This window comes from Miscanthus floridulus, chromosome 12 (assembly GCF_019320115.1).
Source record: "Miscanthus floridulus cultivar M001 chromosome 12, ASM1932011v1, whole genome shotgun sequence".
In the NCBI taxonomy this organism is placed as follows: Eukaryota; Viridiplantae; Streptophyta; class Magnoliopsida; order Poales; family Poaceae; genus Miscanthus; species Miscanthus floridulus.
This window is the reverse complement of record NC_089591.1, coordinates 53,940,062-53,958,338: the sequence shown is the minus strand read 5'-3', so window position 1 is coordinate 53,958,338 and position 18,277 is coordinate 53,940,062. Positions and strand designations below refer to the sequence as shown.

General features: G+C 44.5%; 2 protein-coding genes and 1 pseudogene across 3 annotated transcripts; 1 reads left to right on the top strand and 2 right to left on the bottom strand.

Moving 5' to 3' along the window:
• Window positions 1-2,093: 2,093 nt before the first annotated feature.
• Window positions 2,094-11,183, bottom strand: LOC136497376 (ATP-dependent DNA helicase Q-like 5; annotated as a pseudogene).
• Window positions 11,184-11,899: 716 nt separating this feature from the next.
• Window positions 11,900-13,713, top strand: LOC136496555 (mitotic spindle checkpoint protein MAD2). Its single transcript, XM_066492262.1, has 7 exons — window positions 11,900-12,172; window positions 12,261-12,276; window positions 12,415-12,545; window positions 12,655-12,775; window positions 12,889-12,992; window positions 13,137-13,258; window positions 13,362-13,713. Exons 1-7 carry the CDS (start codon window positions 12,100-12,102, stop codon window positions 13,416-13,418), a joined length of 624 nt encoding a protein of 207 aa, XP_066348359.1. The 5' UTR covers window positions 11,900-12,099; the 3' UTR covers window positions 13,419-13,713.
• Window positions 13,714-13,837: 124 nt separating this feature from the next.
• On the bottom strand, window positions 13,838-16,968 carry LOC136496554 (trihelix transcription factor GT-1-like). Of its 2 annotated transcripts, none has more exons than XM_066492261.1 (5): window positions 16,241-16,968; window positions 15,736-15,789; window positions 15,515-15,646; window positions 14,596-14,823; window positions 13,838-14,209 (listed from the first exon to the last, which is right to left on the bottom strand). In XM_066492261.1, exons 1-5 carry the CDS (start codon window positions 16,779-16,781, stop codon window positions 14,007-14,009), a joined length of 1,158 nt encoding a protein of 385 aa, XP_066348358.1. In that variant the 5' UTR covers window positions 16,782-16,968; the 3' UTR covers window positions 13,838-14,006. The 2 variants fall into 2 exon arrangements, with proteins under 2 accessions (XP_066348358.1, XP_066348357.1); XM_066492260.1 differs by having other exon boundaries at window positions 15,751-15,789; window positions 16,241-16,857.
• Between the last annotated feature and the right edge of the window lie 1,309 nt (window positions 16,969-18,277).

Below are 18,277 nucleotides of genomic sequence, written 5' to 3'. Positions count from 1 at the left end.
TTGTAGCAATATCCTTTGTAGTACGCCATGGATGAAGATCGTCCACGCAAACGTAGGTACCAACAGTCGATTACTCGGATTGTTGCCAAGCGAAGCTCTAAGAAACATTTCTCAGATCCGCGCACGTAAATGTTTTTGTGTTCTTCTGGGGCCTATTTTCTTGATTCCTTCGAGTTGGGTAGGTGTACACGTACACAACAAGTATAAGCGCCTCCGTGGTCCTGGATATGCTCCTGTCGCTAGATTTGGCTTGAAGAATATGCTGTTAACCTGCTTTTCCTGCTTACTACTGCGACCCTGTTCGTATTACCATTTTAGTAAAATAATAGTATTTTTTTCTCATAACAAATTAATATCAATATTAATCGTTTTTTTAGCGAGCCGAACAGACACCATCAACAACAAAACGATTTGGATGTGCATCTGATCGTTCCACCAGCTGACAAATGATATCATCCCATCCGTGAAGCCAGACGCCGGACAAATTATGGGCATGCACATGGTAAGCGGCCGCCTTGCTGCGTCTAATCTCATCCATCCAGATAGACAGACGCAGGTCCACAGCCGTGCCACGCGACCGGTCGAAAGATGCAGAGTGTTCGCCTCTTCGGCATGCAATCAATTCCGGACCAGATCTAGCGAACAGGAACTGCAAGACCCACCAGCCGCTTTGGACCGGGTGTCTTGCAACGAAACGAAGAAGACCGAATTCCTTGCGAGCCATTATAAGTTCGGCGGACGTCACTGTTCTAATTTTTTCCCCTCCATATCACCGTCGTCAGATCAGGCTCTAACGATATTAAACTATAAGTGTGAAAAGTCAAAAATACTCTTAGATCTAAATATATCATTAATTTTTTTAGCATCTTAATGACTTCAAATGAAAAAACTTAAAACTAGAAAATTATAGATCTAGTCGACATCTATAATTTTCATGTAAAAATTATCTTTATTTAATTCGGCAAAAAAGATATGATTAATATATCTTAGAAAAATTGTTTCTTTTTGTGGTATTAAATGAAGATAATTTTTATATAAAAATTATAGACCTCGACGAGATCTACAACTTTCTAGTTTTGAGTTTTTCTATTCGAAGCCGTTACGATATAAAAAAGTTAATGGCATATTTAGACTTAAGGGTATTTTCAACTTTTCACACTTTCAGTTTGACACCGTTACAGCTCAATCTGACGGCAATGGCATGAAGAGAGAAAAAAAAAAAAAAAGAGGCACTGAAGCCGACTGAACTTTTTTATTGACTCATAAGGAATTACGATTTTTTTTTAATAGCTCACAAGTAATTCCCTCAGTGAAGAATTGCGATCGATGGCATGTGGCACGAAACTTGCCCTGGGCCCTGAAATGGCCAAGCATTGATCGTGGCCGCGTAAAGCAAACCCAAGTACCGAGGGCAGTGATGGATGAACGATGGATCTGGAACTCTTGATCGCACACAGCTTATAATCTCCAGCCGTGGTGAACAACATATTCACAATCAAGCATATACCACCTCATCAATCGCTGCCTTTGATTTACAGTGATGGGTGATGGCTCTGCGTCATTGCTTCCTGGACACACCTACCATCGTTTTCCCCCTTTTCTTCGCGCGGCTCCCTACTAAACCTTATCAGACACGGCAGAAGTCTAGCCAGCAGCCAGCTTGGTTGACATTTGGCAGCATCAGCATTGCTTGAATAAATATTACTGCCCAGCACACATTCAGACAATCAGACCAGACCTGGCTGATGCTTCATTTCAGGAGGTCCAATCCTGCTGGCAAACGATAGCGGTTCATGGCATGATGCATAAGCATTTAGAATGCCTGTGTACCAACTGCGGACTAGCTGGAAAGAAGGCACGAACCTGTGGTAGCTCTCTATCATTTGGTTGCAGCCAGCAAACGTTCTACTCGGTACAGCACACGCGCCCAGTGAACTAGTGAAGGCAACTGTTCCTATTACCGTGCCAAGGAGTACTACCGGGTCCATCCCAAATTATAAGACATTTAATTTTTTTACCCTACATTTGACCATTCGTCTTATTTAAAAATTTATGTAAACATAATTAAATTTAAGTCATTCTTGAAGAACTTTTATTAATAAAGCAAGCCACGACAAAAGAAGTGATATTTTACATAAATTTTTGAATAAAACGAATGATCAAACTTGATATAAAAAAATCGAACGTCTTGTAATTTGGGATAGAGAGAGTGCAATGCTACTCTCCTTTTCCCACGAACTTGACTAGTTCGGCTTTGGCAGCTTCCATGACCACTGGGAAATCAACCTCCACATAGCGCCCCCTGCCAATCAAAGTTTCAGTCGGTGAGATACATAAATTGGTGGGAAGGAAAAGATAGATATGAGATGGAGAGAAGAGAGGAGAGACCAGAAGTGGTTCTTGGACCAGGTGGCAGATGGAAAAGCCGGGCTTGATATGCCATGCATAATCCTAGCAACGGCCCTTGGCGTGAATTTCGCAAACGAATTGCTTTGAAGGAACACCTGCAGTGAAGGTGTTATCATGGCAAATTGCTACAACAACAATAACAACAACATGACCTTTCAGTCCTAAGCAAGTTGAGGTAGACTATAGTTGAAACATACCAAGAGCCCCAAGTCACGGTTCAGACACTTCAATAGCTGCTTTCCAAGTACTCCTATTCAAACATAGATATTTAGGTATATCCCAAGCTTTCAAATCTCTTTTTATTGCCTCCCCCTATGTCAATTTCGGTCTTCCTCTACCTCTCCTTATATTATTAGCTTGGCTTAAGACTCCACAATGCACTGGTGCCTCTGGAGGTCTCCTTTGGATATGGTCAAACCATCTCAACCGATGTTGGGCAAGCTTTTCTTCAATTGATGCTACCTCTAGGCGATCACGTATATCATCGTTCCAAACTCGGTCCATTTTTGTGTGACCACAAATCCATCGCAACATACGCATTTATGCAACACTCAGTTATTGAACATGTCGAATCTTTGTAGGCCAACATTCTGCTCCATACAACATAGCCGGTCTAATCGTCATTCTATAGAACTTCTTTTAGCTTTTGTGTTACCCTCTTGTCACAGAGAATGCCAGAAGCTTGTCGCCACTTGATCCACCCTGCTTTGATTCTATAACCAACGTCCGCATCAATATCTTCATCTCTCTATAGCATCGATCCTAAATACCGAAAGATATCCTTCTTAGGCACTACTTGACCTTCCAAACTCACATCTCTCTCCTCCTGTACAACTCCGTCAAAGTCGCATATCATGTATTTGATTTTAGTTCTGCTCAATCTAAAACCTTTAGACTCAAGAGTCTGCCGTCATAAATCTAGTTTTCTATTTACTCCCGCCTGGCTTTCGTCCACTAACACTACATCATCAGCGAACAACATACACCAAAGGATATCCCATTTTATGTTCATGATAACCTCATCCATTACCAAGGCAAATAGATACGGGCTTAAGGCTGACCCTTGATGAAGTCCAATTTTAACCGGAAAATAATCTGTGTTACTATCGTTTGTTCGAACACTAGTCACAACATTGTTGTACATGTCCTTGATGAGGGTCACGCACTTTGATGTGACTTTATGTTTGTCCAAAGACCACCACATAACATTTCTTGGTATCTTGTCATAAGCCTTCTCCAAGTCAATGAAAACCAAGTGGAGGTCCTTCTGCTCTCTAAACCGCTCCATAACCTGTCTTATTAAGAAGATTGCTTCTGTGGTGGACCTTCCGGGTATGAAATCAAATTGGTTTGTTGATATTTGCGTCATTCCTCGCAGACGCTGCTCGATGACTCTCTCCCATAACTTTATAGTGTGGCTCATCAACTTAATTCCCTGATAATTAATACAACTTTGGATATCTCTCTTGTTTTTGTAGATTAGTACCAATATGTTTCTTCTCCACTCCTCAGGCATCTTGTTCGATCGAAAGATATTGTTAAACATCTTGGTTAGCCATACTATAGCTATATCCCCGAGACATCTCCACACCTTGATTGGAATACCATCAGAGCCCATCGCTTTGCCCCCTTTCATCCTTTTCAAGGCTTCTCTGACCTTCGATTCTTGAATCATTCGCACAAAGCGCTTGTTAGTATCATCAAACGAGTCGTCCAGCTGAACGATAGTGTTCTCGTTCTCACCATTAAACAATTTATCAAAATACTCTTGCCATCTATGTCTGATCTTATTCTCCTTCACCAAGAGCCGCTCTCTCTCGTCCTTTATGCACTTGACTTTTGAAGTCCCTTGTCTTCCTATCGCGAGTCCTAGCCATCCTATAAATGCCATTCTCTACTTCATTCGTAGTCAAACGTCAGTAAATGTCCTCATAGACCCGCCCCTTTACCTCACTCACTGCTCGTTTTGCAGTCTTCTTTGCCACCTTGTACTTCTCTATGTTGTTTGCACACCTGTCATGATACAAGCGCTTATAGCACTCCTTTTCCTTAATAGCCTTTTGCACATCTTCATTCCACCACCAAGTGTCTTTCGAGTCGCATCCGCTCCCTTTGGTTACTCCAAGCACCTCTGAAGCATCCTTCCGAACACATGTTGCCATCTTCTCTCATATGTTGTTTGCATCGCCTTCATCATTCTAAGGGCCCTCTTCAATGACCTTTTCCTTAAAGACCTTTGATGTCTCCCCTTCTAATTTCCACCACTTCGTTCTAACAACCCTAGCTTGTTTGTTCCCACGAGCTTGCACCAGAAAGCGGAAGTCAGCCACCACCAGCTTGTGTTGAGTGACTACACATTCTCCAAGTATCACCTTACAGTCCATGCATGTTCGTTTATCCCTCATTCTTGTAAGGACAAAGTTGATTTAACTAGAGTAATGGCCGCTACTAAAGGTCACTAAATGGGACTGTCTCTTACGGAAGAAAGTGAAATTGCTACAAAGACAAAATCATGATAGAAAACACAGTGATTACCCATACCTTTATATCAGCTTGCAAGAATGGGCTGCAGGACGCAGAATGAAATGCCGAGTCAAATAAAGATCTAGATTAGAGTAGTTCAAAGTACAAGCAAATCACCGTTGTCTGTTTGAATTGGAAAGATGAAGCGCACAAACCTGCTCTTGTGTGGCTGAGTACAGTGGTCATTGTCTGAGGTGTAGTTCTTACTAAAGTGCTGTATGATCTTCTTTTGAATGCACGAAGTGTGCTGGGAGCCAGAACAACCATCAGTCCTTTGGCACCCCTTGACAGCAAAGTTTGCTAGATCAAACATAGCATCCAGTTTACTGATCTGTACAACAAAGCACCACAGATTGGTTAAGACAGACTAGGAACAAGATTATATCTTCAGAAGTATATTGGCAAACAAAATAAAAAAAAATCCTAGATACTCGAATAACTTCATTTAAAGTTTGGATAAGAAACAAATAGAACACTATTTATGGAAAAGGGGAGGGAGCATTTGAAGGAGACTTGCAGTGCACCTTTGAATTTTCTACTTCAGAAAGCCATTTTGTGATATTTGCTGAAAGTGCGTTCAAGTCATCTGGCTTCTTTAAGATCACGTAAATGCAGGCTGGATCTTTTAATTCAAATGAAATTTCTCCAGAGAACTGAATGGAGGAGAAATAGAAATTAAAACGAGTCAACATAGAAACAACTCTACACATCTGAGGCAGAAAAGGAGCTAGACAATGGCTAAAAAAAGGCACAACACTAGCAAGTCAACATTCTTAACTGCTAAACATATTTTACAACATAATCAATCTTTATGCTCTCAATAAAAGGGCAACAGCCACAACTCATTGAAGTGTAACCGTGCGATTGATATGGATAAAAATTAATAAAAGAACATGAAGGTGCAACTAGACAAGACAGAATATATAGGACCACCAGGTTATATCACAGATCAGCAGGTACGAAGTCATGTATATATGTATTTTCTTAAAAACTAGATGCATTATCTACATGAATTCCTAATGGTAAACAAAGTCATGTAAAATTTACTGGGGTAATCGTTATTCAATATTTTATTGGCATAACCGTAGTCTAATAGCTATTCTTTCCCACAGAATCCTATTTTTGGTACAGATGATGTGATGCATTACTTCAAAAAAGAACATTCAGACTCAATTGCTGAAAAAAAGGCAAGAAATTTTAAACATGAAACACTGTTCACTAAGTTAATTAAGAGTCCATCCTCATGCGTGCAGTGCACCAAACATAACTCAGCAATTCAATTCCGAAGATACAAAAATTCATTTAACTAAAGGTTAGCCTATCCTGCATTATCAATTGTGTATTGAATAATGGTAGGCAGCTTGCCATGAAAAGAATTGATGAACACCTTGACAACATTGGTATTAATAAGAAAAAAGAAGTATTAGGTTCAGGCAAACCTTTAGCTGTTGCAAATGATAAAATACTTCATTCACTGTGATGTTCAGATCATTAGCTACCTTTGTCATGTCAAAGACAAAATTTCCACCCTTAGTCTCTGATCTGTAATTCAAAATATGGAGAATCAGAATATCAGTAGTGTAACAGGAAAAAGAAGGACAAAAGCAGATAGTGCTTACTTATTCAGAACTGATCTAACTAGTACATCTTTGTCTGCAAGCAACTGTGGTGACGTCTGCATCGATGTAACTGAATGGATCAGGAAAAGTGAAATAAAAGGAGGCAAGTATGATAGATTAACAAAATAACGAAGCACATGGTATACTTCTGGTGATTGAATGCCTGGGTGAAGGTGTCCCTTTAATAGTAAAGAGTCATTCTTCAATTACTACCATGGTGATCAGCTGAGCAAACTAAGCAAGATTTTGGTTTATAGTGTACCAGTTATAACAAACCAACTGCATCCAGAATTCGAGACAATGGGATTGCTCTACAAGCATTTGATGTACCTTATGAAAATACAGTGTGCAGGTAACACTGAACTGAGGAAGTAAACGGAGATATTGCTGACCACCGATTTCTAGCTGTGTTAGGACAGTCAAGAGCACCTGCAGGATGAAATGATCAAGTTTGATACTGACATCTGAAAATTAGATGGGCTATTCAGAATTTCATATTGGATATCAATGCATTGCAATGTTTTCAAGTCGTCCGATTAATCGAGATTAATCACGATTAATCGTCCTAATCGGTCCCTGCTGACTGATTAGGGGTACCGTCGACTTGTACAAGTCATCCGATTAATCGTGATTAATCGTCCTAGTCGGTCCCATGGCGACTAGGTTCGACTGGACAACTTGAAAACATTGATGCATTGGAAATGAAAGACACTTTTAGGGGATAAGAATTCCAAGTGCCTAAAAGATCAGAGGGACAGAGTGCCTAGATGTGCACAAGGTGATTGAATAATTGTCTTTGGTAGCACAGGAAACAGCTGTCATGGTGATCATGATTGCTCTATAAGTTTACACCTTATTACCATGCAAAAGTGATTTACAACCAAAATTGTTACGAGCCTATGACTACAACAAATCTGTAGCATGAAAATTTAAAGTTTATGATAGAATATAGCGACACAACTGCCTGAAATGCAGTATGAACACATGGAAAAAGAAACTAGGTGCACTAAGCTGATAGCAGATAAGGCCATAAGGGCATAAGGCAGATGCGAACCTCCTCTTTTATATCAAACTTGCGTGAAGTCGACTCTTTAACCAAGGAGCAAATGCGCCCCACTGAATTGTCACATGAAAATACCTGGCAAAGAAATTTGCTCATAGCATATTCGTCAACACCATCACTGTAAAAAAGAAAGGTTGATTGAAGTCATTACCATTGGAAACTTAGAGCAGCTTGATCATGTAAATTACAAGAAGATATTTTTTTTAAACGACAAGTAAATAAGATTCACCTGTGCGAAAGACTACGGCTCTTATAGAATGTTGTTGAATCAAGAAGTAGATGACAATATGACAATCGCCCATCCCTCCCAGCACGCCCAGTTTCCTGGAAAGAGCACAGTAAGATGTCTAGAGCAGAGAAAAGAGAATGGAGAAAAAAAGCATTACACCTGAAGTATACCTGTATGTATTCTTCTAAGCTTTCTGGCAAGCTATAGTGAATCACCTTTAAAAGGGGAAATGCTTGAATCAGTCCAAGTGATAAGGAGTGTAACTTTGCTTAAAGCTATAGGTTGTCACATTTGAATTTTCTATGCTAATCATACCCCTTCAACGTCACTCTTATCAAGACCCATTCCGAATGCCACTGTTGCAACAACCTTCGGTCACAGGGAGGAAGATAACAAGGTTAGACATTAACAACTGCGTAATGCAGTTGATAAAATAGGTGCTGACAAAGAACTGCCATTACCACTCTTATTTTGTTAGAGCAGAAAAGCTCCTGTACACGGCTCCTATTCTTCATAGGAAGTCCACTGTGGTAGCTCTACAGAACAGAGTCCGATGTAAAGAAACAATAAATGCAATAAATTTTAGTGAAGGTGAATACCAACCTTAGCAGTAATGTTGTTGTCACATAAGTACTTTGAAACATAGTCAGTTTCTCCCTGTCAAGAAAAAAAAAACTGTTATATCTTTGCAGTTGTATCAGAAAGATTTAGGTACTGGACATATGTGTGAACATCTTGAGGAAACAGAAAGGAGATCACCTGAAACTTGCAATAGATAATTATACTTTTCATGTCAACAAAAGGTGAAGACTTCAACAACAGCAATAGATCCTTCACTCTGTTTTTTAAAAAGGACTGGATCAACATGTGCTCACAGAAAACAGGTGGCATGACTTCTTACATAGTTAAACCATATTAAACAATCCAGTGTTGTCATCAAAATTCCCCACGGGACCTACCTGTTATTGCTCGTGCTGATAGACAGCTGCAGATTGTCCCTTATTTGAGATGTTTTAATGAGGTTATCAGATGGTATTTCTAAGGCAGTCACTATCTCCTCCAAGGTTTGAGTTGTTGCAGTTGCAGTCATTGCAAGAATACATTGAACATTAAGTTTTCTTCGAAGTAGTGATGCGCGGAGCCTTAGATATGATGGTCTAAAATTATGAGACCTGCCCATTGTTCAATATCAAGACATAAACATTGTTGAACTAACGATAAGTAATGAGCAGAGCAGAGCAGAGCAAGCACATAATAAGCAAGAAGAGAGAAGAACAACAACAATCATAGGATGTGTCAAAGAAAACAAGCAGATAGAAAGTGGAAAAGAGAAAAGCTTTGGTACTAACTGCAAAGAACAGCATGCAGTATATCAATTGAACTACAAGGACATATCAACTCACCATTCAGAAATGCAGTGAGCTTCATCAATAGCAACTAGAGATATTGGTAGCCCATCCCTAAATATTAGCAGAAATTCTTCATTCAAGAATCTTTCAGGGGAAACAAAAAGCACCTGATCATAAATAGAAGGGAATTAAGCATAGCTAAACAGGTCAGTACAAACATCATCAACACAAAGGATATATGAAGCACAAGATCAGATTGGGTTCATTTTCGATATATTGAGAAATCTGTCTATCTTAGATTCAATTTTGACTTCCATAATTTTTCATCAAAAGATCCTGTTGTGTTAAAATAGCATAGATAGCCAGGATTGCTCACTAGTTAGGGGAGCATCAGGGCTGGGTTACTGTAACTAAAATTGGCAGAGGATGCTACATTAGTAGTCATAGTCATAAAACTAGGAGTCAAACCAATGTACCTTTATTTCTCCTCCACGCAACCTTTGTAATGTCTCATGAAACTCATCGCTTGTCTGAGAGAATTTCATAGTGTAGAACAATGATCAGAATAAGGATGGCTAGGATTCCCATAAAAGAATATGTATGCATATTATTTACCTGATTGCTTGCAAGAAGGCCACCTGGCAAAAATGCAGGTAGCTTCCTCAGTTGATCCACCATTAAGGAGAGCAGGGGGCTTACCACCAGTGTTAGTCCAGGCAAAATCATAGCAGGCACCTAGAATATAGCATTATTGTCACTTCAGAACTGACCCAAAATCAATATCTCAAAGTTCTCTCCAGTCACCACATGTCCACACCTGATAGCATAGTGACTTGCCCGCACCAGTAGGGAGCACAAGCATAGTTGACCTCTCCTGCAACAACCTTCTGGATAGCCTCAAGCTGCCCCTCGCGGAAAGAGTTGTACCCATAGACAACTCTGAGCAAGCTCTCAAGATTCTGCTCAGATGGGTCCTCTCTCGCTGCTTCGACGGCCTCGAGGACACCAGCGTCACCTACTGACCCCTTCTTCTCCCGCTCTATCAGAGCTTCAGCCACAAGATCCCCTTCCTCGTCGCCGCAGCTTTGAGGTTTCGCGCCGCCATGTCGCTGCTGCCGCCAGGAGCGGTATTTCGTCGGGCGCCTAGCTTGCGCGTTCCTGAACGTCCTCCTCCGACAGTAGCCATTTATGTTGAGCCGCACAAAGTTTCCTTCGGCACCCCCTCTCGGCCGCTTCGGTTGCTCTGCCTCCGCCGCCGCGGGGGCCACCTCCGACACCGAATTGGGATGCACCCGCTTGGGCCTGGTCTGCGGTTGAGCGTCCGGCGCAGGGCACTGCGCTGCTGCTGCGGTTGCTATCTCGGTGGGTGCCGGAGTGGGCGCGGGGGTCGGAGCGCTGAAGGCGGCGGCGGGATCGAAGGAGGGGTTGCGCGACTGGACGAGACGGCGGAAGGAGGAGGAAGAGACGGTGCTGGTGGCGGCGACAAGGCGCGGGAGCAGCGGCGATGCGCGAGACGAGACCGTGCGGGTCGGAGAGCGCGGCGGAGGGGAGGGGAGGCGGCGAAGCGGCGGCGGTGCAGGCGGATGCTGCTGGCCTGGGCTTTGCCTTGGACTTGGGGGGTTTGGGCTTGGGCTTGGGTTTCACGGTGGCGGTGTGCTTGGGGTTGGGACGGGGTTTGGGCGGCGGCGGGGGCGGGGGCGGGGGCGGTGGCGAGCGGCCGCGGGGCGGGGAGGCGGAGACGTCGGAGATCAGGGAACCCTCCGAGTCGGAGTCCCCGGCGAGGAGTTGGGAGTACATCGGCGTGGGTGGGGAGCTGGTGGCGGTGCTCGTCGCCGTAGTCGTGGACGGTACGATGGAGCCGGAGCGGGGAGAGTAGCGGGGCGATTTGGGGGGAGAATTGGAGGGTTCCCGCCAAGGCAGTGGCATCTGTAGAAAGGAGCTGGGAATCGGATCGCGATCTGCCCGTGCCCAGGCAGGCAGGGAACGAATCGAGCGGCTCTCCTGGCCGCCAGCCCAGCCCATCGCCTTTTCCCGCTTTTCTTGCCATCGAGGAGGTATTCATTTTCTTCGCCGTTGAGTTAAAAACCCATTTTGAACATTTGCAGGGGCGAAGCCAGGCTAAAATGGCGTCGGGGTCAGGTCTAGTGCACGTTGAGGTCTTTGTCTTTAGAGAACAGTGTAGAACAATAATTCTCACTAAGTTTGCACAAAATCACCGGGGTCAGCTGGCCCAAATAGCAAAGCGTAGCTTCGCTCCGTGAACATTTGTATATGGCCTTCAAAACGGCGACTTTAACTATCATCTGCTAAAGATAACCATAATTTGTGACGAATGGAGTAGTTTCTATTGTGAATTTCAGGAAATGGTATGTTTTGAGGAAAAATATGAAACTCTGTAACTCTTCTTCACTACTTGATTAAGAATAGATTACATAAATACTTAGATACATGCATTTCTAGCGACTAAGAAGAGAGAATGCATTCTCATAAATAAATCAAATAAATCAGTGGTAATGTGAAAGCTCGAACGCTAGTGGTACAAGAACTCATAAATCAATGCAGTTAATAAAAAGAAAAACAGTTCGGCCGAGTGGCGACATCCGAGACCAGTGCGTGGCCCACACCCACACGACCGTTGGGCGCGCCGGTCCGGCCCACCTTTAAAAGCCCCCGCACCCGTCAACCACCGTGCGTCCACCCACCAGAGCCGGTCGATCCGTTCGAAAACGCTCCGAAAAGACCCCACGACTTCTCCCATCTCCCATTCCCACACCGCGCTGCGCCGCCGCCGCTGCACTAGCCGTTGCTTCTCCCCTTCCCTTCCGTTCCCATTTCCAAGGAGTTATCCTCGCCGGCGGATCCGGGGCGCCGCCGCAAGAGGAGGAAGGAGGAGGAGAGGATACCAGAATGGCGTCGCGGACGGCGTCCAAGGATATCATCACGCTGCGAGGCTCCGCCGCCATCGTCAGCGAGTTCTTCGGTACGCACGCGCCGCCCTTCCCCTCTCCTGATTGCTAGTTGCTTGCGCCCATCGGGTGTTTGACGAAATGCTTCGGTTCGCATCGCAGGATACGCGGCGAATAGGTACGGTACAGTCCTACAGTGTCCGGCAGACGACGGCGGCATCGGTGCCGATCCATCAGGGATTAGACCAGTGAGGAGGGTTCGGGGTTTTGTATTGACTGATTGATCCGGTTCCGTTTGGTTTTTGGTGGATTGCAGCATCCTCTACAACCGCGCGGTGTACCCGGAGGAGAGCTTCACCAAGGTGAAGAAATACGGGCTCACCATGCTGCTCACGCAGGACGAGGGGGTGAAGAACTTCATCGCCAGCCTCACCTCCCAGCTCTCAGGTCGGTTTCCTCCCACCCACCTGAGATAGATCTCTCCTTCCTTGATCGCTCGCGAACTGAATGTTGCATGTGCTGATTGGTTTTGTGTCTCTGAAACTCAATGTTGCAGAGTGGCTGGAGGCCGGGAAGCTGCAGCGGATTGTGCTGGTGATAATGAGCAAAGCCACCAGCGAGGTTCTCGAGCGATGGAACTTCAACATCGTCACTGACGCCGAGGTCGTCGAGAAGGGGTGCGTCACACACCATCTTCACCCTCTTCCTGCGACCCTAGCCAGTCCAAAGTAGCCGGTGCGCATTGTATCAGTCATGGCTTGATTGTGCGTCTTCTTCTGATGTTCGTCAGGGCCATCAAGGAGAAGAGCGACAAGGAGATCATGAGGGAGATTCAGGCCATCATGCGCCAGATCGCCTCCTGCATCACCTACCTCCCCTGCCTCGACGAGCCATGTAAGGACAGCAGCCGGCATCCAATCGCCTAATTGACCTTCCTCTCCTGTATTTCGGCTTCCCTTTGGAACTGGGGCTGCAAGTCTGCAACTGCAACCGTGGCTGACTCTCTCGTCTCCTGCCCTCCCGCGTCGGGCTGATCAGGCGTGTTCGACGTGCTGGCCTACACGGACACGGACGTCGACGCTCCGGGCACCTGGGTCGAGAGCGACGCCAAACTCATCGACAACCCGCAGATGATTAAGCTACACTCCTTCGACACGAAGGTATGCCCACGCAGCAGACGCGTTTATCTGTTCGGTATCAGTATCACCGATCTGGTTCTCGACTGGATTGCTAATTCACAGTTCCTGTGCTGGAGTGGGGCAGATTCATAAGGTGGACACGCTGGTGTCGTACAAGAAGGACGAGTGGGACGAGGAGTGAAGTTCCTGAGCACCAAGTACCCTTATTGCTAGAGCTCGGCGTGAAGGCAGTGTGAATCGTTCATTCACGTCTAGTATACTGCTACTGCTACTTTGGGTAGAGAAAAGTATGAGATGTGCTCCTACCATGTAGCCATTCTTGTGTGTTCCCCTGAAATCTCTGGAGCCCCGTGAGCTATGTAATTCTGGGTTTGAAATGCGACCATTTGCGATCTTTTTATATGCTATTTTAACTTTTATATAATGTAACATGTCACTGACAAGCGCCAGTGCGATATAACAACTATCTTCCCCGTTTACATTCACTGGTCACGCTGGAAACTGAGAAACAAGTACAGTATTGCAGAGTACATTGGCTTCACTTGCACATTCAGATTTACTGCAAGGAATCGTAGAACAATCTAGTTATCTGGAGGATCATTCGCTGCAACACTCCAATTGCACATTTATACATTCTAGTTACCAATGTCAGCTACATTTACATATATATCCGAGAATAACGGATGGCCTGACTTAAAATTACACTAAATGGCAGTGCTAGCAATTCCACTTCGACACGATGCCTTGCCCAAGGAAGATGATGCAAAAATCAATCACCAGGCGACCGCAGCCCCTGATACATCACACCAGGTCGGAGATCATCAAGGCTATCGACGTTTCTATAGCCTCCGTACTCCCTGAGAAATGTCCAACCACGCCGTGAGAGGAAATCTCGAAAGTCCTCTTCAGTGTAAAATGTCTTGTCTTCTGGCGTCTGCATGCGGTTTCCATCACAGAGTTTGATTGTCATCCCTGAAAAAAAGGATAACCCCAAACTTCAGTAGTTAAATGAAAAGCCTCTCTGAGTGATAAAGCCCTGTGGATTGTCCCCGTGTCTGGCCAAACAACAGTTGGAGAAAGTAATGTCAATGACATTGTACTTTTGTAACCTCATGTACTAATCTCATCCATGCACACAAATTTTTAGGAGTCTATGTTCTATTATCCATGCGGAAAAGGAGTTTGAAAATAAAACAAAGTATTACTATGTAGTGATTGACTAGTTGCCCATGATATTCTATGTTCTAATTTTCACATTTCCCTTAACAGGGCATAACATCACTACATCCATCTACAAATCTAGTTATTCATAAAGTAAAGAATTTAATTGTATGGATAAGAAGAGAGTTTACAGGTACCATCATCAAGATTAAGTGTGTATGTTCCAATTGGCATGTCCCTGTCCAAGGCTCGAACAACCTCATCTTCATCTTCAAGCCAGAAAGCACGCCTTGTTCTTAATCCAAATGCTGATTTGATGGCTTCCTTAATTGCTTCAGGAGTACCATCAATTCCAATCCTTTTAGTGTAATCACCCCACTTCACTAAAATGACTCTCCCACCAAAACTGCCATGATTATCTCCACCTGTATGTATTTACGCAGAATTCCAATAGGAACAATAAATTAAACCAAAAAATACTTTAAAAAAAACTTGCACTGAACTACCCAGTTTTGAAAATGGCTGCTAGAATTCAGTTTTGTATAATTTAAGTAAGAGCTACCCAATGTTAAGCACTTTGAAGGAAACAGGATCTTAAAATACAAATTAGAAGAGTGTTTATCCCTCTAGGTAGTTGATTTATGACCTCTGATGTACTACGTTCCAAATTATAAGTCGCTTTGGCTTTTCTAGGTACATAATTTTTGCTATGCACCTAATATAGGGTATGTTTAGATTCATCACAAAAATCATGTACCTACTACCTAGAAAAGCTAAAACGACTTATAATTTGGAACGAAGGAGTAGAAGTTTGAATGAGAGCAGTTAGTACACAGAAAGTTACAGGTCCCTGCCACCTGACAAGAACTATAGCAATGAAGATCATAGGTAAATCTAAGATAGTAAGATCTGAACTAAGGTTTGGTCAAAGTTGAGGAGCTTCAAAACCTTTTGTTTCCATACGGTTTAACAGAACAGGGGGCTAAACTGAATTTAGTTCATACACCACACAGTGAGATAGCAATAATTCAAATTATACCAATTTATCAGCAGTGAGAAGTTAAGAGGCTACTCATTCAGAGGTATTAATTTAACTTGTGATGTGAAGATTAGTACCATTAGTAGAGGTGTCTCTCCAATTCCACGGGTTCACACCATTGGTTGCAACTGCATCAGCAGCTGTCAAGGTAAGCGGATGCCTGTCATCCTCCAAACGATCATCGATACTCAGTATTGGTCTACCATTTGCTAGAAATCATGAAAGGGTATAGTCAACAACAAATTTGCATAGTCACCACATGAATTAAATTAAGAAATAGGTCGTGATTGTTACACACGTAGGAGCTCAGTACCTTCCACAGGACCAAAGGGAATGTTAGCATCCTCAAAGCCTAGATTGAATACAGAGAATATTAGTCCATGAGCTAACAAAAAAAATACTGCAACCACAAAACAAATAAAGCACAGAGTCCAACAGCCAGAAAGCATGATAACAAACTATTATTAATGGAGCAGGTAACTGAGACATATGAAAGTATGAAACCACACACCATATAACCCCTAAAGCTACCAGACATTGACACCCTACGTCCCTACAGTCACCACACTCTCAAATTGCTCGATAAGCTTGAACAATTTAACAAGCCTTATAATTTGGGCACATCTAAATACCAATGGTTCGCCATAGCATACACCCAAAATCGTTATCAAAATACCTGATTCGTATCAAAAACCCAAAGCTTTGCATTTTCAAAATCTCTTATGTGGAATTCAAGACATGTCTAGTAATCGTTTCATCTAGCAAAGCATGACAATCTCATCTCAATAATAACAGAGGCCAACCGTTATCTGTGGTGAACTGCAGGTAGGACTCGATCTTGGAATTGGATGTGGGGCTCTTCCCGGCAGCACCACTGCCAACGCAGCCGCCACTGCCGCTTCCCGTCGCCTTCCCGCGGCGCTTGAGCAGGTCGTCGATCTCCTTGTAGTACGCCATCTTGGCGTTGCCGTTCCCTCCAGCGCCGGAGCCGACACCGCTGCTCCGAGAGTGGCTGCGCGCCTTCTTGAACTCCTTGAGAAGGTTGCGCCACTTGTCGGTGCACATGGTCGGGGAGCGGTCGAACCCTTGGTCCCGCATCCGGGCGGAGATGGCCTCCCAAAGGTGCTTGTTGGACTTGGAGGTGTTGAAGTGGGCGTCCATTTCCCGGCGCAGCGCGATGAGGCAGAGGGTCTCCTCACGGACCCAGGTCTCCGCGCGCCTCTTCGGCGCCGATCCAGCCGCTGCCGCCGCGCGGGAGGAGGAATCGTGGCCGCCGTCCTCGCCGCTGCTCTCCGGGAGGAGCAGCGGTGGGGTGGGCGCCGCCGGCGGCCCGGAGAGGAGCATGGCCGCGACGGCGCGGGCAGGACGGGGGTGGGGGGGGGGGGGGTGGCGGGGGAGGCGGGTGCCTGGTGGCGCTTGGGGTTTCGCAGTGGCAGTGTGCTGTGACCTGTGAGAGGGAGGCGAACTGTGGTGTGGTGTGCTGTTGTGTTGGTGAGGGGACTGGGAAGCGGCGATGGGGGCCGATGCCCGACGGGCGCGATCGGGGACGACGGGGCCGGGGCCCCGACAGGAGCAACATAAAGATGGCAACGGGGCTCATACCCGATATCCTACGGGTACGTGGTCCATTAAGAAACGGGATAGGATCGTATTTTTATCCGTGGATATCTAAATAGATAAGAATCTATCCCCGATGGATATAGCGGGTATGGAAACATTTTCTGTTTATCCGTCCCCGTTATCTGTTGGTGAACCCGACTATTTAAGCTGTCATAGGAGTATTAGACCTAAAGAAGCTCAATATAGGTATTTTGACTCAAATTTGAACAATCATATATATAGTTTGTGTATTCTAGGAACCCTAGTTCAATATTTCCTCACCATCTCCGTCAACAGCACAAGCACGCCTGTCTCACGAGCGCTCGTGCCCCTCGCTTCCTCAGTTCGGTCTTTCTGCCATATTTGCTCGTCCTCCTCGCAACCTCGCTTCTTCTTCTCGGCATCTCCGAGACTCCGACACTTATACCCGGGTGAAGAAGAAACGTCTCCGATTGCAAAGCTGCGACCCCAAGTGTCATTGTTTATCGGATATACAATACCCGTCGGGTATCTATTACCCTGAAAGGATCAAGATGCCTAAGAGAGAGTGAATTGGGCTAATTCTAAATTTTTTTCAATAATCAAATCCTACGGTTAGCTCAATTAACCCATTGTGCCTAGAAAAGTGTTTCTATTAATCTAACGCACAAAGGACTTGCAACCTATATTCCAAATTTACTCTAGTATGACAATTCTATGAATGTAAAAACAAGTATTGAATTGCTCAAAGTAAATGCTCAAAGTAAATAGAGAGAGAGGAATGTGGCGATGTTTTGCCGAGGTATCGGAGAGTCGCCACTCTCCACTAGTCCTCGTTGGAGCACCCGCGCAAGGGTGTAACTCCTCCTTGATCCGTGCAAGGATTAAGTGCTCTCTACAGGTTGATTCTTCGACACTCCGTCGTGGTGAATCACCCACAACCGCTCACAACTTGAGTTGGGTCACCCACAAGCTCTGTCGGGTGATCATCAAGCTCCCAATCACCACCAAGCCATTTAGGTGATGGCGATCACCAAGAGTAACAAGCACGAACTCTCACTTGACCACTCGAAGCCTAATGAGAACGATAGATACACATTTTGCTACTCTTAATTCACTAATGAGGCTACTCTTTTGGATTCTCAAATCTCAATCATCTCATTAGGATCTTGCTCTTCTTGACACTCATAAACGTATTTCTCAGCTATTGGAATGAGCAAAAGTGACTCCACACACGAATGGAGCTTCTATTTATAAGACAG